The sequence below is a fragment of the Eubalaena glacialis genome, chromosome 2, assembly GCF_028564815.1.
Source record: "Eubalaena glacialis isolate mEubGla1 chromosome 2, mEubGla1.1.hap2.+ XY, whole genome shotgun sequence".
Classification (NCBI taxonomy): domain Eukaryota; kingdom Metazoa; phylum Chordata; class Mammalia; order Artiodactyla; family Balaenidae; genus Eubalaena; species Eubalaena glacialis.
In genome coordinates, this window is record NC_083717.1 from 162,733,791 (window position 1) to 162,761,691 (window position 27,901).

A 27,901-nucleotide genomic window follows, 5' to 3' on the forward strand; every position below is an offset into this window, starting at 1 on the left:
TAGTTTTAGAATTCAGTGGACCCTTTCGGTCTGGAAGCTCAGTCTTTCAGTTCAGGGAATTATTCTCATACTATTTCTTGGAAAATTTCCCTCTTTTTTGTTTCTAGAACTCATATTATTTGTATATTGGATCCCTTGAATTGATCCTCTCATTTTCTTAGTAAAATATTTTCTCTTTGATTTTCCATCTCTATATTTTTTATTTTACCTTCTGGGAAATGTCCTCAAGTTTATCTTTCAGTATTCCAATCAACTTTTAATTATTCCTAGCATATAAAGTTATAAGAGCTCCTGGTCTTCTCTCAATATTCGCTTTTAAAATAACTTTGCATTTTTGTTTAATGGATATCATATCTTCTGTTATCTTAGAGTATTGAAGATTTCTGAAGTTTTCTTCTCCTTCCTGCATTGCCTCTCTTTCCTCTGAATTTCTAATTTAAATGTTTGATTTGGTCTTTGTCTTACACATTAAAGATTTTTCTAAAATGTTTAGATCCTTGGCTATCCATTTTTGTTTACAAAGGAGACATTAAAGCTCCAGTTGAATCTATCAGTTAATGAATGAGTAAATAAAATATGGTATAGCCATACAATGGAATATTATTCAGCAATAAAAAGCTACAACATGGATGAGTCTTGAGAACATTATGCTAAGTGAAAGAAGCTAGTCACAAAGGATCACATATTGTATGATTCCATTTATATGAAATATTCAGAACAGGCAAATCTATAGAGACAAAAAATAAATTAGTGGCTGCCTAGGACTGGAAGAAGTGGGGGATGACTGGTAAAGGATATAAGTTTTCTTACTGGGCTGCTGAAAATGTTCTAAAATTGACTGTGATGAAGGTTGCATAATTCTGTAAATAATTCTAAAAATTCTAAATAAAATTCTAAAATTTCTGAATCCTGCAACATCTGTAAAAGACATCTTTGGGACTGTTGGAGACATTAGGATACAACTGTGTATTATTGTATTTTGTCAATGTTAAAGTTCTTGAGCGTGATAATGGTGTTGTGATTATGTAGGAGAGTGTCCTTGTTCTTAGAAGATACACACTAAAGTATTTAGGGATGAAGTAAATATCATAATAGCTGCAACTTAATTTTGAAAAGTGTTCAGCGCAAAAAAAAGAAAAAAGTATTTGTGTGGTGTATGTATTGTATTTTAAAGAGATAAAGCAAATGTTGACAATTGTGAATGTCAATTGTCATTCTTTTAACTTTTCCTTAGGTTTGAAAACTTTCAAATAAAACATTGGGAAGAAAAAGTTAATTGCTACCAAATTTGAAACCAAATTTGTGATCCATATTATTGTGAGAATTCAGAATTTCCAAAGACTCTTATTCATTCTTCATTTTAAAAATTTTATTGTTTTTCCAATTATAAACATAATGCTTAATGAGATTTTGTAAAATACAGAAAATAATATTTAAATTTGACATTTAAAAAAAATGGAATGAGAGCACAGAGCATATGGCCAGGTATTTTTGACTAGCGAGTTTTATTATCAGTAACTATTAATATAAATTAAAGTCAAATGTCAGTAACTGTAAGTCTTTTCTCTCAGGCCACTCAGTTTCTCCAGACATGAATCTCCTACTCTTCTGCCCAAGAGGTATCAGCCCCACAGCCTATATTCTGGTAGCTGAGTGGAAGAGAAGGTGCTGGTAGTCTCATCATTTAATATGTAGATTTTCCCATAATCCCCCTTTTTCCTGTTGACACTTTGCCCCCAACCTCTGCCATGCCTGGTGTTACTAGGTCCAGATCCTCTGTGATTTAGCCACTATATGACTTAAACTTGTCAAAACCCAAACTCTGTACACCGAGTAAAACAAAGCAGAAATATGAGTTTATTGCAACAGTTTTGACCTGCAAGCTGGGAAACTCAAGGCCATGGGAGCAATGAGTTTCAAGTTGCTCACGGACTAAAGGGTTTTCATTGGGTAAATGTGGAAGATTTTTGGCTTTTTCAGCTGATTGTTTGCCTAGTGGTCTTCTTCCTTCTTTGGATCAGGATAGCTGAGACAGGGGAATAAGGAAGTCCAAAGATGGCATGAACAGACTCAGTGTTTGGAGATTGACTGACATCCTCTGCTGATTTCTGAGGAGAGCTGTAAATTCCTGCAAGTTATGTTAAATAAAGTTTCATTTTCTTTAATGTGCCTGCATTGGCCACCTCCATTTTGTCTCTGACATAAGTGACTCCATTTTAGTTTTGGTTCTACAAACTTTTACTCTTTTGGGTCAGGGAAGGAGTAATTGCCTGTCCCTGTGCTGTAAGAGAGGAGATCTGGGGTTGTAAGTGTTAATTTACAGAGACTGTCACCTGATCCTCCTGTTTTCACCCCTGCTTGTATCATTGCTTTTATAGATACCTGGTGCCTCGCATTCTTTATACTTTGCCATTCTTTGTGGCTCAGATTAATTTGATTTTTGGATTTTTTGCTTACTACCCCCTACAGGCCTAGGTTTCAACCTTCTCTTGTTTTCTTAGTTCGTTACCATTTGTTTGTTCATCCTTCTAAAACATTGTGTTGTTGTTTTTTTTTTTTTTGGACCGCACTGCATGGCATGCAGCAATCCTAGTTCCCGACCAGGGGGAACCCACGCACCCTGCAGTGGAAGCGCAGTCTTAACCACCAGACCGCCGGAGAAGTCCCCCAAAACATTGTTAATGGAAAGAGTTAGCAATAGTTAGTATCTTAGGATTATTATTATCCTGTGAGAGAGTTCTGGGAATCAAGGTATCTGATTTTGTTTTCTAAAGCTATTTCATTTGCTGCGACCCTGAGTAAGGTACTTCTTTGTGCCTTGGTTGGTTCATTCCTTCCTTTCTTTTAATAGTTCTATTGAAATATAATTTACATACAATAAAATGCACCCATTTAAAGTATACAAGTCAGGGACTTCCCTGGCGGTCCAGTGGTTAGGACTCCGCCCTTCCACTGCTGGGGGCCCGGGTTTGATCCCTGGTTGGGGAACTAAGATCCTGCAAGCCGTGCAATGCGGCCAAAAAAAAAAAAAAAAAGTATACAAGTCAATGGATTTTAGTATATTTACAGAGTTGTGTAACCATCACCACAATCTAGTTTTAGAACATTTTCATCACCCCAAAAGAAACCCCATACCCATTAGCAGTCACTTCCCATCTCATCTCCCCAACACCCCAGCCTTAGGCAACCGCTAATCTACTTTCTGTCTCTATAAATTTGCCTGTTCTGGACATTTCATATAAATGGAATCATACAGTATGTGGTTTTTTGGATTGGCTTCTTCACTTACCATGTTTTTGTGGTTCATCCATTTTGTAGCATCTATCGGTACTTCATTTCTTTTTTATTGCTAAATAATGCTTCATTGTATGGATAGACCACATTTTGTTTATTCGTTTATCAACTGGTAGAGATTTGGGTTGCTTTCATTTTTTTAGCTGTTATGAATAAGCCACTGTGAATATCTGTGTATAAGTTTTTATGTGGACATACATTTTCAGTTCTCTTGGGTAAATACCTAGGATGGAGTTGCTGAGTCATATGGTAACTTGTGTGTTTAACTCTTTGAGGAACTGCCCAACTATTTTCCAAAGTAACCATACCATTTTATAGTCCCAGCAGCAATGTATGAAGTTTCCAATTTTCCATAACCTTACCAACACTTATTATTATTCATCTTTTTGATTAGAGCAATCCTAGTAGGTGTGAAGTGGTATTTCGTTGTGGTTTTGATTTATATTTCCCTAGTGACCAATGATGGTGAGCATCTTTCATGTGCTTATTGGCTATTGGTATATCTTCTTTGGAGAAATGTCTGTTCAGATCCTTTGCTCACATTTTAATTGTGTTGTTTGTCTTTAAATTGTTGAGTTTTAAGAGACGTGTGTGTGTGTGTGTATTCTTTATATATTCTGGATACTAATCCCTTATCAGATATATAATTTATAAATATTTTCTCCCATTTTCTGCAGATTGTCTTTTCACTTACTTGATGGGATCATTTAAAGCACGAAAGCTTTTAATTTTGATGAGGTCCAGTTATCTATTTTTTCTTCTATTTCTCATGCTTTTGGTGTCATATCTAAGAAAATCATTGCCTAACCCAAGGTCGTGAACATTTACTCCTCTGTTTTCTTTTTTTTTAAATAAATTTATTTATTTATTTATTTTTGGCTGTGTTGGGTCTTTGTTGCTGTGCGTGGGCTTTTTCTAGTTGTGGCGAGCGGGGGCTACTCTTCATTGTGGTGTGCGGGCCTCATTGCGGTGTCTTCTCTTGTGTGGAGCACCGACTCTAGGCATGCGGACTTCAGTAGTTGTGGCACACGGGCTTCAGTAGTTGTGGCACGCGGGCTTCAGTAGTTGTGGCTTGCAGTCTCTAGAGCGCAGGCTCAGTATGGTTAGTTGCTTAGTTGCTCCGCGGCATGTGGTATCTTCCCAGACCAGGGCTCGAACCTGTGTCCCCTGCATTGGCAGGCAGATTCTTAACCACTGTGCCACCAGGGAAGTCCCTCCTATGTTTTCTTCTAAGAGTCTTATGTTTTGGCTCTTACACTTAGGTTCATAATCCATTTTGAGTTAATTTTTGTGTGTGGTGTGAAGTAAGAGTCCAACTTTATCTTTTTGCATGTGGACATCCAGTTGTTCCAGCACCATTTGTTGAAAAGTGCCTTGGATTCCTTATCATTTGGAAATAATTTGTTAAAAAGCGTTCTGAACTCTTCACGTTCAAGCACCCTCTTTTCCTGTGGGAGACAACTTGCTGACAGAGATGTAGATGGTTGGGTCTAGGTGGAAAATTTTACCCAAACCTTATTTTTCTATTATTCTATTCTTTTTTTCTATTATTCTAAAAGCACAAAAAAAATCCATACTAATAGTGTTATTTACAAGGCTTGATTATTAAAGGTGAATTAAAGGAATTTTAAAGTCCTCACATGCTTTGTTGGGAAGAGCTATTAATTATAGTTTTGACTACTTTTATTTATGACCAGCTTGCCTGTGCCTAGTTGCTTGGGAGAATGACTTACTATTAATAAATACATAAATTCCAGAAGTGGGCCCTTGTGACTTGATTTGAGGTCCATGTTTGAAACTGTTTTCCTTGTTTTACACATTGTATTAATATGTACAGCAGTTTGTTTCTGATCAATGGTCACACAGGCCTCTTAATGAATCTTGGTTTCAGTTTTGTAGATGATGACAGTTTCCAAAGTGAAGTTGTCAGACCTGTGGTAACTACCCTACCTCAAACTTGAGAAAAATATGTCTAGCAGGTTTGGTAGCAGATAGAAAGAAACTTCACTGATTTATATAGATTAGGAATTTTGAGCACGTAGAGTAGGTCATTATTTTAGCTATGTTAGTTAAAAACATAGAGAACGTGAGGATTCCTTATACTATTTGATTTGTTTTTGTATCATTTGAATTTTTTTGTAATTAAAAGTTTTTAAGGAGTACATGGTGCCTGGGTTACTGTACATCTTGAATTGGAACCTAAAAGTTGTCTCTGTCTTTGCGATTGATTTTGAAGTTGCTCTCTCTGGTTTGCCTTCCGGATTCCACTGATCTCTGACTTTTCTCTTCAGGTAATTTATGCTGCCAGGGATGCCCAGATTTCAGTGGCTCTCTTTCTCCATCTTCTTGGATACCCTTTCTCTAGGAATTCAACTCTAGAAGAAAATGATGACTTCATTGGCTGGAGAAAAGTCTTGGAGAAATGTCAGGATGTGGTAGATATCCCATTCCGAAGCAAAGGAATTAGCAGATTGGGAGAGGAGGTTAACGGGGAAGCAACAGAATCTCAGCAGAAGCCAAGAAATAAGAAGTCGAAGACCAATGGAATGATGCCAGGCAACCACCAAGGGAGAGACCCCAGAAAACATAAAAGAAAGCCCCTTGGAGTGGGCTATTCTGCCAGGTAACTGAATTGTTCCATGTCTAGTAGAGTCCAAGGCCCAGCCTCCAGCAAAAGGCATGATGCCTTACCTTGGATCTGGGGAGAAGGCTAGTGCGGTAAGGTGGCAGAGGCTCTCCAAGGATTAATTCTATTTTTCCTTTCCTTCAAGGACATTTGGCGCTATCCTTTGATTTATTTGTATATTTTTTCCTTTTGCCCTTCTTCTACTTTTTTATTTGTGGGCAGTTGGAGTGAAAAGGAGGAGAGCTTAACCTAGCTTTGTCACTGACCTTGATGTGACCTTAGACCTGTACTTTTCCAATTATAAGTGAGGGCGTAATTATTATTCCTTGCTTGCTTCAGGATAGCTGTGAAGGTAACATGAAGTGCCTCATACTTTTCAGGAGAAATGCATCATCTGATTTCTTGTTCATTTGGTATTTGATTATTTAGAATGGCATCCAGTCCTAAGCTGATGTTATTCTCTAGCCAATGGGAATTATCCTGTACAGCTTATGCCTCTATTGCAGAAAGATGACTAATAAGTACTTTGGAGTGGAAGTTTGGTCCCTATAGTAAAGTGCCTTTAGGAATTGTGTGATTAAATTGAAGCAACTATTGCATGTGAGCCAGAAATAAATCCACGTGGCACCCATTACTTTAGCTTGAAGTTCTTTAATTTTAATTTACTTTGTTAATCCAGTGATTACTCTACAGGGAAGTTTTCCTGGTGTTCTGTTCCTGCTTGCTTTCATGATAGAACTATGTAAACACTACCCAACTCACTCCCTAATGTTCCAATCTATAAATATAAAAACTAATAGTATAAACTGATTCATTTTAATTTCTCTTTCCTAGCCCATTGCAGATGGAGGAATAAACATGATTTCTTGCCGTGTTTTTTTTTTTTTTTTTTTTTTTCAAAAACGTAATGTTTGACCCTAGTGTTGAATAGTTCGGGTCACTCAATCTAGGAAGGCAACTGGTACCTTGATCAATAGTTAGCTCCCAGTTTTAGATTCCTCTCTCCGTTCCCCACAGAAAATCACCCCTCTATGATAACTGCTTTCTCCACGCACCTGATGGACAGCCCCTCTGCACTTGTGATCGAAGAAAAGCTCAGTGGTACCTGGACAAAGGCATTGGAGGTTTGAGATTCCACTGTCATATTAGATCTATAATTCGGTGCATGCGGGCACTGACCGGAGTGGGCATGAGATAAAGCAGAGGGATGGGATGGATAGAAGGCAGAGAGACCTAGAGACACGTGGGATGGGGCTGTTCAGAACCCAGAAATAGTGATCTCTGCCAGGATACAGCAGAGAACAACTGAGGTGGTGCTTCTTCCTTGGGGGAGAGGTGGGCAGGCATACACTAACACTGCTTCTTTCCTCTAAGAGCTGGTGAGTGAAGAGCCTTTTGTGGTCAAGCTACAGTTTGAACCAGCGGGGAGACCTGAATCCCCGGGAGACTACTACTTGATGGTTAAAGAAAACCTGTGTGTAGTGTGTGGCAAGAAAGACTCATACATTCGGTGAGTGTGGGCTGGGCTGCCCTGTTGTCTGCCTCTGATGGAAATTGCCCTTCAAGCCACACGCAGAGCCCTTGGCGGGCTTGACTGAGTCTGCCGACTTTGGCTGGGAGACTTGTCCCCAGGGGGCATCCCAGTGTCCTCAAGAGCTTCAGCACTCCACCTGGCCTTGCTGTAGTGGCTCCTGCCCCTCCTGAGCCAGTTCTTAGTTTCCGGAACGAAACACTCTTCTCGATAACAGTTTGCCCTGAAGAGAGTCATTCCCTTTGATCATGAAGGAATGGAGACCTTCCTTCCTTAGGAAGCTGCCTTTCTCTCTGTGTCCTTATGATCCTCCCTTGAGTGGCTCACAAGCTTTGTGACCCTTGATATATGGGTATCCAGATGACCCGAAGGCACACTCCGGAATAGTCTCAGAAGATTATGCTGCGTCAAGGTCCCCAGGCAGTGAAGGTGAAGTTACCACTGGGCCTGGGTGCCCAGACCCCTGGCTTTCTCCCTAGCTTCTGTGTAGCAACTCGCTTGCCTCCTTTCTCCGCTTGCAAAGTGTGACAAATGGTTGTTGCTGCCAAGAGGTTTCCCTGAGAGCTTAGTTCTCCTTAGACAATAATGATGGACTTTGATGAACCAGGGAAACAATTTTAGAGTAAGAGATTCTTCAGGTGAAGGAAATGGGCTTTTACAGGTCACCAGGCTTCCAAAGTTTCAGGAGTAGCAGTTACCTGCTGTGTGCTTTGAGAGAGTTGTTTTCCAGATGTTGAAGCCCATTAGAATTTCTTTTCATTTCTCGGATACTTTTCCTTCTGGGAACACAGCCTTCCCAAAGGTGGTTATTAGCCTCTCCCTGCCCCTGGCCTGCCAGAGGAGTCTGACCGCCGGTGGCCTGCACTCACTTCAAGGAGAGGGGAACCCAAGGCCCGTAGGTAGGTGGGCCAAGAGTGGAATAGGTGGTATGACCTTTATGTCACCTCTGTTGGGCTGTGGAACCCAAGCTCCTCAGTTGTGTTTAGGCCCAGATCAGAACCCTAGTAGCCTGCCTGCCTGCCTGCCGGCTCCGTGCATGTTCTGTGTCGTGTGCTAACGAGCATTGCCTTCTGCGTGGGCTTGTTTAGGAAGAACGTGATTCCGCATGAGTACCGGAAGCACTTTCCCATCGAGATGAAGGACCACAACTCCCACGACGTGCTGCTGCTCTGCACCTCCTGCCACGCCATCTCCAACTACTATGACAACCACTTGAAGCAGCAGCTGGCCAGGGAGTTCCAGGCCCCTACTGGCTCCGAGGAGGGCTTGCGCCTGCTGGAAGATCCTGAGCGCCGGCAGGTGCGTTCTGGGGCCAGGGCCCTGCTCAACGCAGAGGGCCTGCCCGCGCACCGCAAGGAGGAGCTGCTGCAGGCGCTCAGAGAGTTTTATCGCACAGACACGGTCACGGAGGAGATGCTTCAGGAGGCTGCCGGCCTGGAGACCAGGTACGATCCACAGTCCTGCTCAGAGGGGGCTGAGGACTAGTCCGGTGACTTAACCCCGACTACTCGGTGAGAATGCTTGCCGGGGAGGGAGCAGTGGTCGTCCAGGCGCAGTGCGCAGCCTCGTGCTTACCCCATTGAGTCTCTGTGGCTTAAGACGCCATGCGGGTGGGATAGAGCAATCTATTTGCTAATTTACTTTCCACAGGAGACTTGCCTTCTATCCTTGACCCTTCGAGGTCATATACTTATGTCCAGCCATTTTCGTGATTAGTAGGAGAGTTCAGAGGCACTGGAGTTGTACCTTATACATTCTCTGCAGAAGTAAATCCTCAGGTCAGCTCATAAGAGGAAAATAAGAGTCAAAAAATATCCTTCAATCTCTGGAGTTGCCCGTGAAGTACAATGTGTGTGGTTTTGCATCTCTTCCCTTCTCTAGGTCTGTGGGAATTGAGACAAATGGATTCATGTTTCTTGTCTCACCTGTACTCCGGGGTGTTGGCCTACTGAATGGGATGTTGGCCAGAATTGCTGTTACTATTTAAATTACTTGTTACCTTTTTCCTTCCTTGCTTGCTTTCTCTCTCTTTCCCCGTCAGTACATAGTTGAATTAATATCATTTAATTCAGTGTCCCTAAATGAGAAGCATGTTTTGGTCCTGAGAAATAAATGGGCACACGGCCCAGATGATAAAAACTCTGGGCTACCTGCTATAGTTTTGCTTCCCAACTTGCCACTTCTTTCAATGGTAACAGGGGTTGAAATAATTGAACTGATAAGGTCGCAAATCCTGGTAGTTATGCTGGTTGCCTTAGTGTTTTGTTATGAAAACAAACCCCCCCCCCCACAAACTTAATTATAGCAAAAAATATTTATTGAACAAATTTTTTATAGATATCCTAATCTATTCCACCAAGTTAATAAACTTTATATAAATTGCCTTAATTATTTCTTATAACAACCCTATGAGGTAGGAGTTTCTTACTGGTAACTGCTAACATATCCTGTATCTTTAAAATCTTTTAAAATTTTAAAAAATTATTCTTAAATTTTATTCTTAAAACTATTTTCCAAGTTTTATATTAGATGCCCCGAGGTTAAATTTAAGTAACTTGCCAAGGTCATATTACAGATTAATGAGACTGGCTCCTTTAACCAATTCCCAAATGTATTTCCTAAAACAGCTAAACTTGCCCTTTCAGTGACAGACCTTTCTAACAAATTCATCTTGCTGACTTGGATGGAAGGGTGCTGGGCTTGGATATCTAGGACCGAGAAGAACAGCTGTTTGGGGAAAGTTAGGCAAGTTAGTGGGATGCTTGTGAGCTAAATAAGAAAATGCCCTGCAAATACCCAGGGGGCACGAACACTGCTAGTTAGTGAGGATTGAGAGTGGGGTATGGATTGTAGGGAGAGGAACTGAGCCCCGGGCAGGGAGCTTCCTTTATTCATAAGAGCTGACAGTACTGTCCACAAGGTATCTTAGTTAGAAAGGAGGCAGGGATTCATCTTCTCATTAAACAGCACTAGCTGTGCAACCGAGCAACCACGGTAGAATTTCATCGCAACAGAAGCACGTCCTGTGGATGTGGTTTGGCATTCTTTGTATAAGAAGGAAGACACCGAAGAAATATTACCACCTTCATTTTACATTCAGGTGTTATACTGTGGCGAAAACCTGGAACACGCGGGCTGACTGAACAGCTAATATAGAGACTGAGTATGGTTCAGAATGAGTAACTTAAAAGAAGTAACTGGGGAACCCTGGAGTAAATGAAAGACCAACATTCTTCACCCATCATCAGCCAGACAGCGGGGCCTCTCTAGTGGGGGCTGAGCGTTATGCAGTGGCCTTCCCATAAGTATAGGTCAGAATCCCCAAATGGCTTCTGCTGGATTGTGTGTTATATGTCCAAACTATTTTTAAAAAGGCAGATATGGGAAAGAGGATGTTTTTATTTATTTATTTATTTATTTATTTATTTTTTAATTTTTATTTTATTTTTTTCAATTTTTAAATATTATATTTCATTTAAAAAATTTATTGGAAAAAAGAAACAAAACTGAAGAGCTTGCTAAACTTAGAATAAAAGTTTCTTCTCAACAGTATATATAAATTCTTAAAGATCCCAATAAAGTTTAACATTTTTCAAAACCTTTGGAAAGTGGGTCATTATATAAAAAGTGATAAATCACTCTCTAGGAAAGAAAATCCCGGTAAAGTAATTATGGTTGTGGCTATCATAAATCCACAGTGATTATACCTGAATTGAGAACGTCCGTCAGCCTTCTCTTTTCCTATGAATTACCTGAATAGTGTTTGTTTGACTTTGTTATTTCAAAAGGCACTGTTCTTTAAACCCCATCAACTCCTAAAAAATTATGTCAAAATTTCATTTGGGGAGCATGATTTATTTTCATCTTGTTTTTTTTTAACCTCACTTTGTAATTGCCTTTCTTTTTTCTTGACAGGAAAAATAATCACTCATTTTGTATGACACTATCTACTTTCTTCTTAAAGACATTTTCATGTAGCCCTCAGACTTCATGTTCTAATTTGGAACGATTATTTCTATGCCAGCAGTAAAGGAGTCGTTCTGAGATTTATCTTTTCTTTCCAGGGATATATTAGTTCTACCTTAAAACTCATATCCTCTTCTTTCTCAGATTTCTTTTTGGATTTGTATCCTGGATTTATGCTTTTTAATTGTTTATAGTTTTTTTTAAAGGTGCATGACCAAATAAACTTGCTGAGTCTTTTTGTGCTGGAAAGCACCTAATTTTGCCCACATGCTTGAATGCTAATGTGGTTTTCCTCATACCATTGTTACTCCGTTGTTGTTAAACATTAGATTTTGCTCATGAGAAGTCTAGTGTTTGTTTAACACTTGCTCCTATTTTTTTAAAAGAAAGTTTAGAATCTTTGTGGAGTTCTGAAATGCTCACCAGTCAATACTTATATGTGAGTTGTTTATCTACCTTTCAGAAATTCTTCCAAGTTTTCATTTGCTAATAATCACTTCCTTTTCACTGTCAGTTCTGTTTCGTTTATTATTAATAGTAAGTAATGTGGTCAGTACCCCAATTTGAACTAGCATTTCATATTTGTTCTTTCATTTGGCAGTAACTACTTTAGCAAACACAAATATTAGTAAGACCACCTTCATCCATAAGGCAATAAAACATGCAAACAAATAATCGCAATATAAGGCTTTTAGGGCACATTTCATTAAATGTCTTGTACACTGATGTGTATAAAATCGATGACTGATTAAAAAAAAAAAAAAGAATTGCAATACAATACGAGGATGTTTTTAAAAGCATCAAAATAACCAACCCTTTAGGAGTCAAGCAACCTCTCCATAAACCCCTGTCGAAGCGTCTTGGCCCATAGCATTTGGAGCCACTGTGATACTGTCCTGAGCTTGTTTCCCTCAGACCCTTGTCCTTTGTGTCTTGACAGGATCTCCAATGAAAACTACATTCCTCACGGGCTGAAGGTGGTTCAGCGCCACACCCAGGGCGGGCTGCGCTCCCTCATGCAGCTGGAGAGCCGCTGGCGGCAGCACTTCCTGGACTCCATGCAGCCCAAGCACCTGCCCCAGCAGTGGTCGGTGGACCACAACCACCAGAAGCTGCTCCGGAAGTACGGGGAGGACCTTGCCATCAAGCTGTCGTGACAGCTGCTTCCCTTCCACGTTGGGACAGCTGGGAAGCTGGAGCCAGGGGTGAAAAGTCACCTCTTCCTGTTTTAATGTCATTGTCGAAGCCTGGTGACACAACTCACAATACTAACCTGTACTGATCCCAGGATGCTTCTGGTGGAGCAAGGTGTTGTTTTCAGGGGGAGCTTATGGTCTTGCATTTTAGTTGGGCAGGGGGAGAGCTCTTTACTCCACCCTCTTATTTTATTTTTCTGGACAAATGGGAGCCTTGGCCTTCATTTTACTCTCCCTCTTCTGCTTTCCCTGTACAGGCGACAAATGAGGGGTCCTCCCTGAAGTGTCTTGTCAAGACACTTCGGTTTTTAATGCTTTTCCTCCCTGTGCAGCATGTTGGTTCATCTCAAACAGGAGCTGTCAAGTATTTCAAGCCCATCAGGTTAGGAGGGGAAAAAACGTTCTTCTAGAGGTTGTAGAGGAGAAAAGGGGTCGGATTCATATTCCCAGTTCAACTTCATAATTAGAAATTCTTTGGCTTAATGCTCTGCGGTAATTCACCTGGTTGGGATCCAGCCCATCTGGGTTGCTTCGGTTTATTTCACATGCTTGAAAATGCTCCCGTTTACACATTCAGGACCAAAGCAGCAACTTCCTCCCATATGTTTTCACCCTAACGCTGGAGGGAATTCTTTTCTGGAAAGAGGCCTTCAGCTTGGGTGGGGCACAGAGAAGCACAAGAACCATCTCCCAAGAGAACTTGGATAATTTGCTCAGCTTTCCGTTTCGCTGTTTCTTGCAAGCCTCCTGCCCAGAACGGCAAGGTTTTTAGCTTAATCCCTTTCTGAGAGGAAGGTTATCTTTTCTCAGAATCAGTATCTGGTCCCTTCAGTGTTCCATCAGGTTTGCAATACTGACCTCTTTTAAGCTCTTAATTCTCTCCCAGAGTCATTTGGTTAGGTTGAGAGGATTTCTCCATCTCCCTTCATGCCTGGGACGTCAAGACTAATTAATACATTTCAGTGTTCAAAACGGTGGTGTTTCATCTTTCCAAACGTGAGGCCACCACTTGGAGCACGGAATCAACTTCTTAGTGGTTAGTATTTTTATAAAGTATTAGGAAAACTTTCTTACCTTACAAGATCTTAACAAGCTTAAAAAAGAGCTTTATGGGGCTTCCCTGGTGGCGCAGTGGTTGAGAATCTGCCTGCCAATGCAGGCGACATGGGTTCGAGCCCTGGTCCGGGAAGATCCCACATGCCGCGGAGCAACTAAGCCCGTGCGCCACAACTACTGAGCCTGCGCTCTAGAGCCCACGAGCCACAACTACTGAGCCCGCGTGCCACAACTACTGAAGCCCGCGCGCCTAGAGCCCATGCTCTGCAACAAGAGAAGCCATGGCGATGAGAAGCCCGTGCACCACAACAAAGAGTAGCCCCCGCTCGCCGCAGCTAGAGAAAGCCCGTGCGCAGCAACGAAGACCCAACGCAGCCAAAAATAAATTGATTAAATAAATAAATTTATTAAAAAAAAAAAAAAGAGCTTTATGGCCAGAATTCAACAAGAGCTCTGTTGTTTCGGAATTGTGCCGGAGTTGGTGATGGTTGCTCTAACACTGATAAATAAAACAGCTTCTAAGCACAAAGTTCATTGATTGTAAATGTAAAACCTTTTTCTTCATAATTTTATAGAATCGGCAAATACTCTTGGGGAAGGAGATCTTTATGCTATAGGTCCCTGCCGTGTGGCAGCCCATGATATGTGTGCAGGTGTCGTCGTGTGCCTCCGCCAACAGCTTTGGCCTGCCGACAGCAGCCCACAACACATGCACACCCTGCAGTTTGTTCCTCTGCCCTTTCATCCCCACTCATCCTCGAATAGGTGTCTCTGGTATCTAAACTAGAAAGTCTTGAAGACAAATAGTACCAGCTGCTTTGGGGACCGTTTGTTCAACACACTAGGTTATTGTGGGGCAGGTTCCTCAGGGGCTGTTACTGCCCACAGCCCGGGGCAGAGAACCGTGGAGACGGATAAGTGGTTGTCGTAGTCAGGCTTGCCACAAGGGGGCGTGGTAGATCTTGCTTTATATTCATTCTTGAGAAGTAAGGGGCTTTGATAACATGGTTTCTAAACATAACTCATGACTTATGTTTCAGATTATGTCTCACTTTGAGTCATTTTGACAGCCTTACAAGAAAAACGTCTTCCTCTGAAACGAGAGTAGGGCTCTTCCTTTCTCTTTCCCTGTGATCCTCATACTGAGAGGTGAGAACCACGTTAACAGGTCGTTTAAGGCGCTGTGGTTACTGCGGAAGGAGGAATGGCTTCTCCAGTAGAGCTCCCTGCAAAGCTTAGTAATGTAGAGCCAGCAGCCACGGTAGAGGAAACATCTAGACTGTGGCACCCTCGATTTCTCATCCTTTTCAGAACAGTGACTGTGTAGGTTTGAATCTTTTTGTTTTCTGAGTCAGCCTTGGACGCCTTTCTCTAAGACTGACAATCGGTATCTCTAGTGAGTTATTTTAGGGCGGGCATATTTTAACATAAAATTTTTTTCTGATACAAAAGTAATGTGTATGCTTGTTAGAGACGAATCTAAAGAAAGAATGAAAATCCATCTTCCCTCCATGTAGCACAGAGCTAATCTCTGCTGGTATGTTTATGAATTTCCTTTCAGTATTGAAAAATGCATATAACATGTAAGGTGTTTAAACAAACTTGAGAGTCATATATACAGCTTGGTATACAATTTGCTTCCCTCATTTAACATGGTGTCACAAGTAATTTCTTGTGTCTTTAAATCTTGGAAAGTAGATTTGCAGTAATTCTACCTTACCTTATTATCCATTCCCACGCTGTTAAATTTTGGTTGTTTCAGATCCTTTGTTAATATCAATGATGTTGTGATGAACTTTCTTGTGTATAAATCTTTGACTATATCTTTGCTAACTTTTTTAGGTTAGAACCCTAGAAATTGGGTTGCGAGGAGGGGGACTCACATTGCTGCAGTGAGTACAAATTGATATCACCTTTTAGGAATTTCTGTGAAGGGAATGCTTCCCTTTGACCCTTTAACTCACGTCCCAGTGCATTTGCTGAGCTTCCTCCCCTGTGAGTAGAGGTGAGTGAACAGTGTCACAGCAAAGGCCTCTCTGAATGTGCCTGATCATTACGATTGCAGGCTCAGAGTCTTTTCTCTGCTTCCCTTCTGTCTGTCTCCCATCCTTTATTGCCTCAGTCCCCCTTGCAGCAGTGTTTTTTGGAAATACTGTTTGTTTTAAAATAAAAATGTAAAAAAATTTAATTAAAAATAAAAAAATTTATTTTAAAATAAAAGCTATAGACTTTTTTTTTCCTGATTGACAAGCAATTAGTGATTTGCCATCCTTAAGTGAACAAGGCACAATATTCAGGGATTTGTTGCCTCTTAAGAGTGCAGCCATAAGTTCCTTATTCTTATCCATGTCACGGACAGAGATCAGATGACAAAATGTGTTCTGTTGAAATAAAGCCATTTTAATCCCTCATTTTAGACTCTTAGGGACCCAGCAAGCAGAAAGAGCTTTTGTTCATCTTTGTATTCTAATGTTTGGGGGCCCTAACATTTGACTATAATTTAAATTCTTTGTTACCTTGCCTCTCTGAGTTTTTCATTCATTCATTTACCTTTTCTTCCTTTTTTTGTTTTTTTCTTCATTGTGTCTCATCCTCTGAGAGGTATCAGAGTTTCTCAGTTTACTAGTTTGCTAATTGTTACATATTTTAAAAGGATCCTTCTTTCTGGTCTCTTGTCTTTTCTGTGGTTTACCTGGTCATTTTTTTAGAGTACTTCATCCCTCAGGAATACAGCGAGAATCAGTTTTTCTTGGATGAAATAAGCTGTAAGAGGGTATAAGAATGATTCTCGTATAGTTAACTCTTGATCTGAGTAATATAAAAATAATACATAATCCTCAGAATACTCTTATTTTCGAATTCAGTTATTCTTTTTAGGTATTCACCAAGTTGCCCCCTCGTGCTGGAGCCAAATACCTTCTGTCTTTCCCCAGTCCTGGGACAGTTTTGCATCAGGTGATGGAGCAGAGCTGACATGCAGCCAAATGTTCGTTCCACTTGTTCAAAAGTACCTGTTCCACCTACCCTACCAGGGAGATGTCTTTGCCTGTGGCACCAAGGTCCTTACTTAACTGGCAACATGTTATTTGGGAAGGTGGGAAGTACATTAGACCATTGTTTCCTTCTAACCAGCTTTGCCTGTGGCCAGCTCTGGTTATTGGCAGTCCCTAGACGCTGTGGGTACTGGACCAAATGGGCAGTCACATGAGAGATAACCAAGAGCTGACTTGCTGTGCACAGGAATAGGGAATGTCAAAGGACCTAGTTCACACATCCTGGGCTGTTCCCTCCTCCAAGGCAGTGGTACTTGCTGCCTTAAAAGGTCATTCTGTGCTCTGACTGAATGGAGATAGTTAATCTCATACCCTCCAGATTGAACTCAAAGCATTTGCCCTCCTTGCAACTTCCTTGTTTTTAATTCTTGAATTTTTCTCTCTTGCTCGATGGGTAGCCTGTTGCCTTTCTGCCAGCATAAGCTTCAAGAGCTGCTGAGATTACAGTCAGCATTATTATAAGCGTGATGTGTGGTTCAGATATTCCTGAGTAGGAGAGGCTACTTGTATTCTACTCCTGTTTCCCAGAGATCTCCCTTCTCAGGCTGCAACATGCTGGGGCAGAGTTGGGATTCTGACTACTCAGACCACCAGGGTATCTATTAAGTCCCGGATAAGAATCCAAAATTTGAGCTTAGTAAACTAACAGGGCTGAAAAGAAATAGGAGATTGAGACACAGGTAGTTTTAAAGAAGGTACATATATTTGGTTGGTGGGGGTGATGGGAGTATCATCTATGGACTTCGTATTTTGCTTTTTCCTAAACTCAGTTGTATAGTGTGTTGGAGTATCAGAGGAGTGGGTTGGTGACCGGGGTTCTGGTTGTGGTCATCAGCTGTGTGTCTTTGGACCAATCACTTAACTTTTCTGGACTCCTTTCTGTACCTGTAAAATTAGGAGTTTGAATTAGATGTGCTGTAGGGGCCCTACTAGTGTAGCATTCTGTAATACATCCCACCGTTTCTTTCTTTTTTTTTTTTAAAAATTATTTATTTATTTTTGGCTGCATTGGGTCTTCGTTGCTGCTTGCGGTCTTTCTCTAGTTGCAGAGAGCGGGGGCTACTCTTCGTTGTGGTGCGCGGGCTTCTCATTGCGGTGGCTTCTCTTGTTGCAGAGCACGGGCTCTAGGCGCGTGGGCTCAGTAGTTGTGGCCCACGGGCTTAGTTGCTCCGCGGCATGTGGGATCTTCCCGGACCAGGGATCGAACCTGTGTCCCCTGCATTGGCAGGCAGATTCTTAACCACTGCGCCACCAGGGAAGCCCCCCACCTTTTCTTTTTTTTTTTTTTTTTTTTTATTTAATTTATTTATTTTTGGCTGTGTTGGGTCTTCGTTTTCTATGCGAGGGCTTCCTCTAGTTGCGGCGAGCGGGGGCCACTCTTCATCGCGGTGCGCGGGCCTCTCACTATCGCGGCCTCTCTTGTTGCAGAGCACAAGCTCCAGACGCGCAGGCTCAGTAGTTGTGGCTCACGGGCCTAGTTGCTCCGCGGCATGTGGGATCTTCCCAGACCAGGGCTCGAACCCGTGTCCCCTGCCTTGGCAGGCAGACTCTCAACCACTGCGCCACCAGGGAAGCCCCCACCTTTTCTTTATGTGGCCCTTTCCCTGGGGTGCTGTGTACCTTCTGCTTCGTCGCACACTCTCATCCCATCCCCAGCCCTGGGAATGGAGGCTGTGCGTGAAAGGAAGGGGGCGAGGGAAGCAGGATGACACACGGTGTCCTCCTGGCCTCGTTGACTAGGGAGAAGCCTGCTCCCTCCATCTGGAGCTCCACTGGAGGTCAAAATACTCTTCTCACCAGAGTTGTACTGTGTGTGGCCTTAGGAAACTCACATTTCTATTCAGTTCACTATTTAACAGTAAAGAAAGAAGAGAAATCTTTATCTTCACTCACATCGCCAGTGCTGTAAGGCTTAATAAGGGAAAAGCACAGAGTAGAAATGAGGCAACTTTTGCCAAGTGTTGTAAATGGGAGGATGTTGGCGGGGGGTGAGGAGGGGAAGAATGTTTCTCAGTTTAAAGATAGGAGGAATTAAGGCTGTGCCATAGAGAGAGAATTGAATAGAATTGGATACTTGAAAAGGAAAACATTAAACCAATAAGTTAAAAATATTCTCTTTTTTTATGTTGTCAGGACTGCCTAAGAAAATTTGAGGGGTCCACTGTGTTAACACATTGTTCTCCATCCGTGAGTCCTGAGACAAGATTAACTCCCAGGGAGACTTGAGAAGTCTCTGGGGCCTGTCTTTGTATAACCCTGACCTGCCTGGGACTTTGTCCTGCTTACCTTTGCCTGGCCACCAGTGAGACGGGACATGTGCAAAATGTAAAGTTTGTATTTTATAAGCTGCTGAGAGACATTTTTCCCATTTCCTATATATCCATTCCCTGTGACCTGGCAGGAAATACATTTTCCATTCCATCCTTGTGCTTAGTTTCAGTCCCAAAGAGGTATAGTGTATTGGCTTTTCTTTGTGTAGCACAGATTTATTTGTACCAAGTGTGCTAAACTTGAGGCTCTTTTCACAATAATCACTTCGATGTAGACATGAGCCCCCATTTTCTACCAAATTGGGGTCATTTTGTTGATGTTGCAGAAAAAATGACCAGATAGCCAAAAGAGAGGCTAAAGTAATATTTCTCTGCCCTCTCCTAGATGGACCCTAACTTTATCTAAAATGTTGACATCTTTTGTTAAATCTCATAGAGCCAACTGGAGCCCCAGTCAGCTGGCTTGCTTCCTTTCTAATCAAGATCTGTATGTTTGGCCCTGGAGGTTTGGTCAGCCTGAGCCGTAGCACACATGGCTCCCTCTGAGTTCTTGGATACAATGAGCAAGACTAAAGTTGGCTCAGAAAAGGGACAGAAGATGACTTGGGGTTAGTTTTTCCTTTTTTAAATGTTATACAAGTGCAGAGAGTTGGCTGCCATCCCCCTCTCAAACCATCAGCAGAGCTTGACCTTGGCCAAGATTTTGCCTCATCCTCTCGGCATTTTAGCATCGAGTTGCGTTTCAGCCATGGAATGCTTAACCAAAAGCACATGCTGTAGTGGTAGTTTCCAAAGAGCAAGGTTTTGCAGAAAGTCTGCAGCGTGCTGTTTTCTTAAAACAACAGTTTTCTCCAAACCGCCAACCCAATAAACCCCCAAATAGTGATTCTTTGGTTTATTTGTACACAAAGGCTGGGATTTTTGTTGCTGTTAATAATACTTTATTGGAGTACAATATAATGAACATACAATAAAGTGTACAAATTTTAAAAGTACAGCTCAGTGAATTTTTACAAATGGATACACCCGTGTAATTATTAAGGGCTGGAGTTTTTTTTTTAATTAATTTATTTATTTTTATTTTTGGCTGTGTTGGGTCTTCGTTTCTGTGAGAGGGCTTTCTCAAGTTGTGGCAAGCGGGGGCCACTCTTCATCACGGTGCGCGGGCCTCTCACTATCGCAGCCTCTCTTGTTGCGGAGCACAGGCTCCAGACGCGCAGGCTCAGTAGTTGTGGCTCACGGGCCTAGTTGCTCCGCGGCATGTGGGATCTTCCCAGACCAGGGCTCGAACCCGTGTCCCCTGCATTGGCAGGCAGATTCTCAACCACTGCACCACCAGGGAAGCCCTGGAGTTTTTTATATTACATGAAACATACATCCTGATGATGTACAGCTTGGGGTTGGGAGGTTGTCCATTCATCTAACTGAGCAGATTACTGTAACACAGCATATCCAGGTCAAAATGTGATAACATTTGGTGGTCTGAGTCCAGGCAGTTTGCCCTTTTGTCACACCTAGGGGACTTAGGTGCTGCAAAGCTTCGTGATGTTTGTTTTTAACAAGTTACTTTTAAGAATAGGTAATATGTGCACATAGTACAAACTTTCTTTTTAAAGGTATAATGAAAAAGGAATCTCCTCCCCAGTCCTTTCCCTCCCTGACAATAACCACTGTTACTGTTACTTGTGCATTGTGCGTCCTTCAGAGAGAGACAGAGACAGAATGTGAATGTGTGTGGGTTTTTGGGGGGTTTTTTTAAGTCTCAGGTTTCTTCTTTGATTGCTAAATAAGAATTTCTCTGCCCTTCTCCCCATACTCTAGGCTCTAGTCTAGGGCATTTGTGCAGAAACTTGGATCCTGCAGCCTCAGTAGAATTAATCCTATTTGTCTTGTACTGTAAAGTTCATACTCTGGATCTGTCATCTGGCTCCAAAGTCCATGGTTCTCACAGGATTGGCCATGAGTTGATAATTGTCTAGGCTGGGTTTTTTGGGTTTTTTTCCACAGGTCTTTTATTTTCTTTACACCCATCATGCCATGAATTCATAGGGAATGGGCTCCAACAGTTCAGGCTCCTTTCCATCGGTTCTCACGAAGTGTGCGTCTCTGGGTGGCACAGGCTGGTGCTCCAGTTGAACCCAAGTACCTTTCTCTTTGGCTTCCTTCTTTTTCTGACCATTTTCCTTCACCTGTTTCAGGAAGCTATCTCGGCTCTTAGCGGGCTTAATATGCTCGATATGCACATTAATTCTCTTGGCAAGAATCTTGCCCTTAACTTGTTTGTTTACAATGATGCCAACAGCATGCTGGGTAACATTGTAGACTCTCCCAGTTTTGCCATGGTAACATTTGTGGGGCATTCCTTTTTGAACAGTGCCCATTCCCTTGATATCTACAATATCACCTTTCTTGTAGATTCGCATGCATGTGGCCAAAGGAGCAACTTCATGTTTTCTAAAAGGCCTAGAGAACATGTAGCGGGTGCCCCTCCTCTTTCCCTTTGTGTTGATCATTTTGGCAAATTACTGGAAGATGGCCGTTCTGGCCGAAAAGAAGTGGGCTGGGTTTTTTACATTAGGCTTTCTACTTCTTTTAATATATATTTGAAATTTTCTGTAATAAAAATTTTTTTTTAATTCTTATTTCTTTAGCAGTAGCTCCTGCAACACACCTATCTGCTTAAGTTTTGCATTTGTTTTAAAGTAAGGTTTAAATTGCAACCTAAAAGCAAACCATAGATGGATCTCTAGATAGTCCCATCCTCCACCCCCTACATCCATCCAAATCAGTCATTCAAAATTCCAAAGTTACAAACATGAACCAGGATGATTATTCACCTTCAAAAGCCATCCTTCTTTTTAAACATAAGGTTGACCTCAAATTTATTTTGAAAAGCCAACTTCTCTGGCAGGCAAAATTTCATTTGATCTGTACACTAAGTTTCTCAAGAATGTAAATCTCATGCAAAGCAGAGGACTTATATTCAGCCTTGAGAAGTAGTTTATACAATATATGGGCTGAAGAGCCAGAGAAGGAAGAACCTCTCAGACCCACCCTCTCAGCTGGGGACAAAACATAGCTTACATGGTTTGGCCGCATATCCTAGCGGCCACCTTATTTTGTACTCCTCTGTGACAGGTGGATGAGGGGTCAGGTCTTCTCCAGATCAGAGATTCCCAAAAGATACACAGCCCGGGGAAAGGTTTTCCAATTCAAATCCCATATGGTTTCCCTAGGGCCATTTTATCCTTGATGTCCTTTCATGCTCTCTACTTTGTCTTGCTGTAATCTAATCACCCAAGGCCTCTCCAGTTATCATTAAGTATATTCCCACTGGTCAGGGAGCTCCCTTTGAGCATCCCTTTAGAGCAGCTGTCACATTTGAGCAGCATCTGTTTTCTGACAAGCTTGAAGACAGAATGAAGGAAGTCACTGAGTCTTTCCCGGTGGAAGTGCAAGACACAAGTAACCATTGGGACTGCGATAGGATGCTGTGAGTTGAGTGGCCTGGCAGCTCGTGTGTGCAGGGAGAGGTGGGTGATTCCTAGATGGAGCAGTGGATCTTCATGGTCTCAGCCCTGTGGTCCATGCAGGGTCCTAACGCTGGAATGGTTCCCTAAGCCTTTGGCTCCAGCTTTTTCTGGGCAGGGAAACAGAATGAGGCAAAACGCCTGGTGTGTTTTAAATAGATTCTGCTTGCTGCAGCCAATAAGCCCAACAGCTTGGGAGGTGAGTGACCCTTCCTGAGAGATTTCTGTTGCACCATTTCTCCGGCCTCCAGCCCCGCAAGTGCCCACCACCCCCTCCCCTCCTGCTCCTCCTCTCTGACCTAACTCCCTTGCTCTCTGGATGGTTTCTGTTCAGGCCTTTCTGGTTTTAGTATCTATTACACTTTTATTGGTTTTCGCTCTCTGCTTTTCCTTTCCCTGAAGCTGCTTTTCCTCACGCGCTGTATCTTTCCATCTCTTGGAGTCTTGTTTCCGTCCACTCTCTCAAGAGCACATCTCCGTCTGCTGCTCCTTGTCTGACTCTGTCATGGCTTCTCAATTGTCCTCTTGCCCCAACCTGGGCTTTATTGACCCTGGAAAGAAAGAATGGAGGGTGGAGGAATCCACCTTGAGCAATCCCAGTTGTAGGGCAGGTAGCGGCTCCAGTCTGGGAAGTGGACCTTAAAGATGGCAGCTGTTTCTGGGCAGGGTGGCAGTGCAGTAGGCAAGCCAAAGGAGGAGGAATCAGAGATGACAGGAGGGGTGGAATGGCCCAGCACCCATCGCAGGTGACAATCAGAAAAGGAGGTGGAAGAGGAAGGCCAGGTGGAAGCTGGATGTCGTGAGGGAAATCTGAGGAGCTGGCACCGGGGGAGAAAACCAGGGACGTGGGACCCTGCCAGAGATGCTGCAGCCCAGCTCGGCTGAGCAGAGGCAGGCAGAGTGGGCTTGGGGCCAGGAGAAGAGAGCACCTTAGAGACCCTTTCTCCCCACTCTTCTCTGGCCCTTTTGTTCTTTCTCTTTCATTTTTCTGTCTTCATGTTATATTAGCAGCAGACAACAACGCAAAACAAAAGGCAGTCTGGGGACTTCCCTGGTGGCGCAGTGGATAAGACTCTGCGCTTCCAATGCAGGGGGCCTGAGTTCGACCCCTGGCCAGGGAACTAGATCCCACATGCCTGCTGCAACTAAGAGTTCGCATGCCCCAACTAAGGAGCTGGCGAGCCTCAACTAAGTAGCCCATGAGCTGCAACTAAGGAGCCCACCTGCCGCAACTAAGGAGCCCATGTGCCGCAACTAAGGAGCCTGCCTGCTGCAACTAAGACCTGTTGCAACTAAATAAATAAATAAATATTAAAAAGGGGGGGGGGAAAAGGCAGTCTGTCTTTGAAAGGGAATGGCGAGATCTGGAGGATTTAAGGCTGGATGCACTTCGGCCTATGCTGAACTCTTAGGCCCTTTGCCTGTCTGGCTGCTGGGGCCATGAAGGCCAGCCCCTTAATGGAGCACCTTGAATAGAGGCCCTGTACCAGCTTGACAGTCCAGCTGGAGTGCCACCAACAGTAGGAGTGGTGGCACTCCCCAGCAAGGGCAGCCAGCAGTAATGTGCATCCACAGACCCCCTCCAGGCACACAGGGCAGCCAGGGGAGCAGGGATGTTGGCTAACCCAGCCAGAGGGCTTGGGCTGAGGGGTGGCTTCCAGAGAATGATGCCAGCCCCATCATGGGCTCCTCCCCAGCTAGGAACTAAGCTGCAGAGGGGCCTGTGGTCGAAGAAAGAGAAAGGAAAACTCTTGCTTAAAAAAGTTTTTAATTGAAGAGGTAATAAATGCATGTGGCAAAAAATTCAAAAGGTACAAAAGAATATATGCAGTGAAATCTCCCACTCCCGTTCACCTCAGGTTCCCCTCCTCAGAGGTGTCCCTGGATGTAACAATTTCTTGAACATTCTCCCAATTTCTCCTTTTTAGTTTGCTGTATTCTGGGAATTTTCAGATTCTTCGTGCAGTGGAACATTTTAAATTGTCTGGGTGTATATGTATGTATGTAATATGGGCCGGGGGACCCAATGATAATAAAGAATTGTATCTCGGTTTATTGCCAATAATTCTTGCTGGGGCAGGGAATGGTTTAAAAAATTAAAATAAGTAAACAGAATCCTAAAATACCAGCACTAGAAAGGACCTTCCAAATTCTTTTGTACCAAAGATCTCACTTGAAACATAAGTAAGGGGTCCAGATAAGTGACTTTTCCAGGGTCACCAAGCTAGCCTATGGCACACCTAGGACTAAAACCCAGGTTCCCTACCTCCTAGTCATCCCAGTTGCCCAAGAACATACTAAATGCTCTGTCTTTAGGTAGTGGCCTTTGTAAAGGTATGTGATTCAGAAATGGAAGGAAAGACAAATGCTTGGACACGGATTTAGAAATTTCCTCCACTGGACACAAATATAGGGAAAGAAATCAGTAATTCCAGGAAAAACCTGAAGTCCAATTCCAACTGAAAAATAGCATGTGCGCGCACACGCACACACACAGACACACACACACACACACACACACACACACTGGCACTGGCAGAAGACAGAAGACGGACGTCCGTAAAGTCTATTGTCTGTCTCTCCTGCTGAGCCCAGCAGAGGCTGTGAGAGGTGGCACGACCCCCCGCTCTGCTGAAGAACCTGCGGCCCTCGGACCCACTGTCACTGGGATGCAGGCAGAGGCAGGCCTCTTTGGTTGGGCAAGAGGAAGAAATGCCAACCTAGACTAGAGGAAGAGGACAGTCTGTGCAGGGACACGGGGACAGGGATGCCAAGGGAGAGCAGAAGCTGTGCCTGGCCAGGCCACCATGGAGCCCTGCCACCACTGGCCGCATGAGCACTGGCAGCCCCAACTGTTTCTACCACCTACCAGGATGAAACACCCCAAGATTTATGTGCTGACAAAACGGCAGCATAATTTTTAAAATTCTCTCTGCTTTCACATCAGCTCCAGACACTGTGTACAATTTCAGTGTCCAAGCCAGACTGATGGGCCTTTTGATCGCTTCAGAGGGTGGCTCCAGTGAGAGGGGACATGTATGACTATAAACATTGGCTGTAGAAACCCTCAATTGCTTTGAAATGGTAAATTTCCAGGCAAAGTGGATCTGATGTCACACGCCTCCTGCATTAACAGCTTTTTCTTCCTCTTCAATTATTTTGGCTGGTAAGGGAGTGGAAATTACACTTCAAAATATATCGATGGGTATTTTCAGCCTTGCTGAGAGCTTCAAATTATATACCAATCCTGGGAACATTCCCTTAGTTTCCACTTCCCAGTTTCTCAAGGAAAATGGAGGTTTCGATTATAGGCACCATTAGATGGAAGGAAATGCAGGACCAGGACCACGGGTCTCTTTTCAATTCAAATGCTCTCTGGTCTTATCACCTGACCTATTTTTGAGCCAAATTTTGTTCCGGCCCTAGGTGTAGAGGTCCATCCTAACATGTACAAGATGATGAGTTCCTTGACAAAAAGACGAGTATGTCTAACAGCCTGGGTCCAGGGCTTGAATCAGGGCATCTGACAGGCAGGGGGAAAAAAAAGCCAATTCTGTCTCTTCATCTTCACACGAGGGATCCAAAAGTCCTGACCTCTGGTGCACACGGCCTCTCCCCCATGCTTAGGTGCTGGGTACACGGGCAGCCTCCCAGCTACGTCTTTGCCCCAGCTGTGTCCTGGTTTTCTCTTCTTGACCTGACTGGCCTCTTCTGCTTTTCACCTGAGGACCAGACCTGGATTTACAGCTCCCTTCCTTGGCAGACCACAGAGAACTCAAGTTCAATTGAACAAGTCTCCCAAATCTGCTCCTCCTCCTGTGTTCTCCATTTCAGTTAGTGGTTACCTTACACCAAAGCACTTGTCTCCTACGCAAGAAATGTACATGTTATTCTCAAATCCTTTCTCTCACCTCCGCCTCCAACTGATCCCCAAATCCTTTGAGCCTACCCTCTTTCTCTTCTGCTCCAGTGTTTCTGCCCTAACCCAGGCCCACAGCATTGCTTGCTGGGACTATTGCAAAGTCATTGTGATCCCCCACCACTAGTCTCCAGCCTCTTCACTAAAATTTATAACTGATCATGTCATTCCCTGTTACAAAATCTTGGGTGGCTCTCCATGGCTTACCAGAATAAGTCCAAACTTCTTACAAAAGCATACAAGACATCTGTTAACTGGCCCACCTACCTCTCTAATCTCGTTACCATCACCACTCCCTACCCAGTACACACCAAACCGCTGACCATTTCCTGTGCTCCCTCCCATACACTTCCACACGTTAGTTCCCTGGTTTGCTCTTCCTCTGGGCAGAATGCCCTTCCACATCTTGTCCACCTGCTTATCCTTAATACTCAGCTCTCAGATGACTTCTTCCTTGTGATGAAGTCCCCTTTGTGTTTGAATAGAGCTCTGTTATACCCTTTTGTGACCATTTGTGCCTATTTCCCCATTATCAGTTACTGGGCTCCTCAGGCGGTGGAATCAGGTTTTGTTCGTTTTTGTATTCCTGGAACCTAGAAGTGCCTGGCATGGTAGGCATTCGAGAAGGAAAGGGAAGAAAGGGACTGGAAATACCACCCTAATGGGCAAACAGGCATTGGCTTACCATCTGAGTGGGCTAGGTGGCATTTTGGTGGGACAGAATGGGGAGTAGCAGCAGCCTGCTGCCCTAGATACTTACTCATTCATTTACTCATTGCACAGATACTTAGTGAGAGCTGCCATGATGCCCCACGCTGTGCTAGAATCTGGTGATACACAAAAGAAGGCTGCCAGGCCCAGAGGAACTCCCATTCGAGGGCGAGAGACAGGCATGTAACAGGCAGTGGCCTGACATTTTCCGCCAGCTGGTCTGCTCTGAGGATCTTTGCCACTCAGCTCCACAGAGGCTGTGGAGGAGGGGAAGGGGCGAAGGAGACAGGCAGTGAGGTAGGGAGGTCAGGTAGGCCTTGCAAAGGGCTTTGCCTCCGGGACCAGTTCTGCTGACCAGATGGCTTTATTTATGCATTTCTCCTTTGTAGGAATTCCTTGCTGTTAAGAAAAAGGATTTGACACATTTCTAATTAGCCCTCAAACTCTGCAATCCTATTATTCCCAAATGTAGCAGCTGGGTCATTTCATGATCAGTAATAACTTTTGTAGTTCCTGCAGTTATTCACCAAATCGGGGTCATTCCTTCCCCGACTTCTGGTGGAACCACAGAGGATTTTCTCACCCCCTCATCTGGGGCAGCGGGGTTTGGCTCCTGGCCCCATGGTTGGGGGGCCGCCAGCTGCTCCTGCGGAAGCGCTGGGAGGGAACCTGGGTTACTCACTATACCGGCCCACACTGACCCAGATGAGTTGCGCCCTTTCTCTGGGTGCTAGTCCTGCACCATCTCT

The 27,901-nt window shown here is 43.4% G+C and overlaps 2 protein-coding genes across 5 annotated transcripts in view; one reads left to right on the forward strand and one right to left on the reverse strand.

The window, feature by feature from the left end:
• EXD2 (exonuclease 3'-5' domain containing 2) overlaps positions 1-15,795 on the forward strand; it is a 94,727-nt gene extending 78,932 nt beyond the window's left edge. For all 4 annotated transcript variants that reach the window (XM_061180960.1, XM_061180959.1, XM_061180962.1 and 1 more), the window contains exons 5-9: positions 5,586-5,917; positions 6,938-7,044; positions 7,295-7,430; positions 8,540-8,896; positions 12,358-15,795. In XM_061180960.1, the coding sequence (XP_061036943.1) occupies positions 5,586-5,917; positions 6,938-7,044; positions 7,295-7,430; positions 8,540-8,896; positions 12,358-12,574 (1,149 nt within the window). In that variant the 3' untranslated portion in view covers positions 12,575-15,795. The remainder of the gene's footprint in view (positions 1-5,585; positions 5,918-6,937; positions 7,045-7,294; positions 7,431-8,539; positions 8,897-12,357) is intronic.
• A 5,206-nt stretch (positions 15,796-21,001) lies between these two features.
• Positions 21,002-21,508, reverse strand: LOC133085568 (large ribosomal subunit protein eL21-like). Its single transcript, XM_061182691.1, has one exon. It carries the CDS (start codon positions 21,503-21,505, stop codon positions 21,023-21,025), a length of 483 nt encoding a protein of 160 aa, XP_061038674.1. The 5' UTR covers positions 21,506-21,508; the 3' UTR covers positions 21,002-21,022.
• Positions 21,509-27,901: the final 6,393 nt, after the last annotated feature.

Coding starts and splice junctions, on each gene's coding strand:
- LOC133085568 (XM_061182691.1), bottom strand. CDS start 21,505: ATGATCAACACAAAGGGAAAGAGGAGGGGCACCCGCTACATGTTCTCT.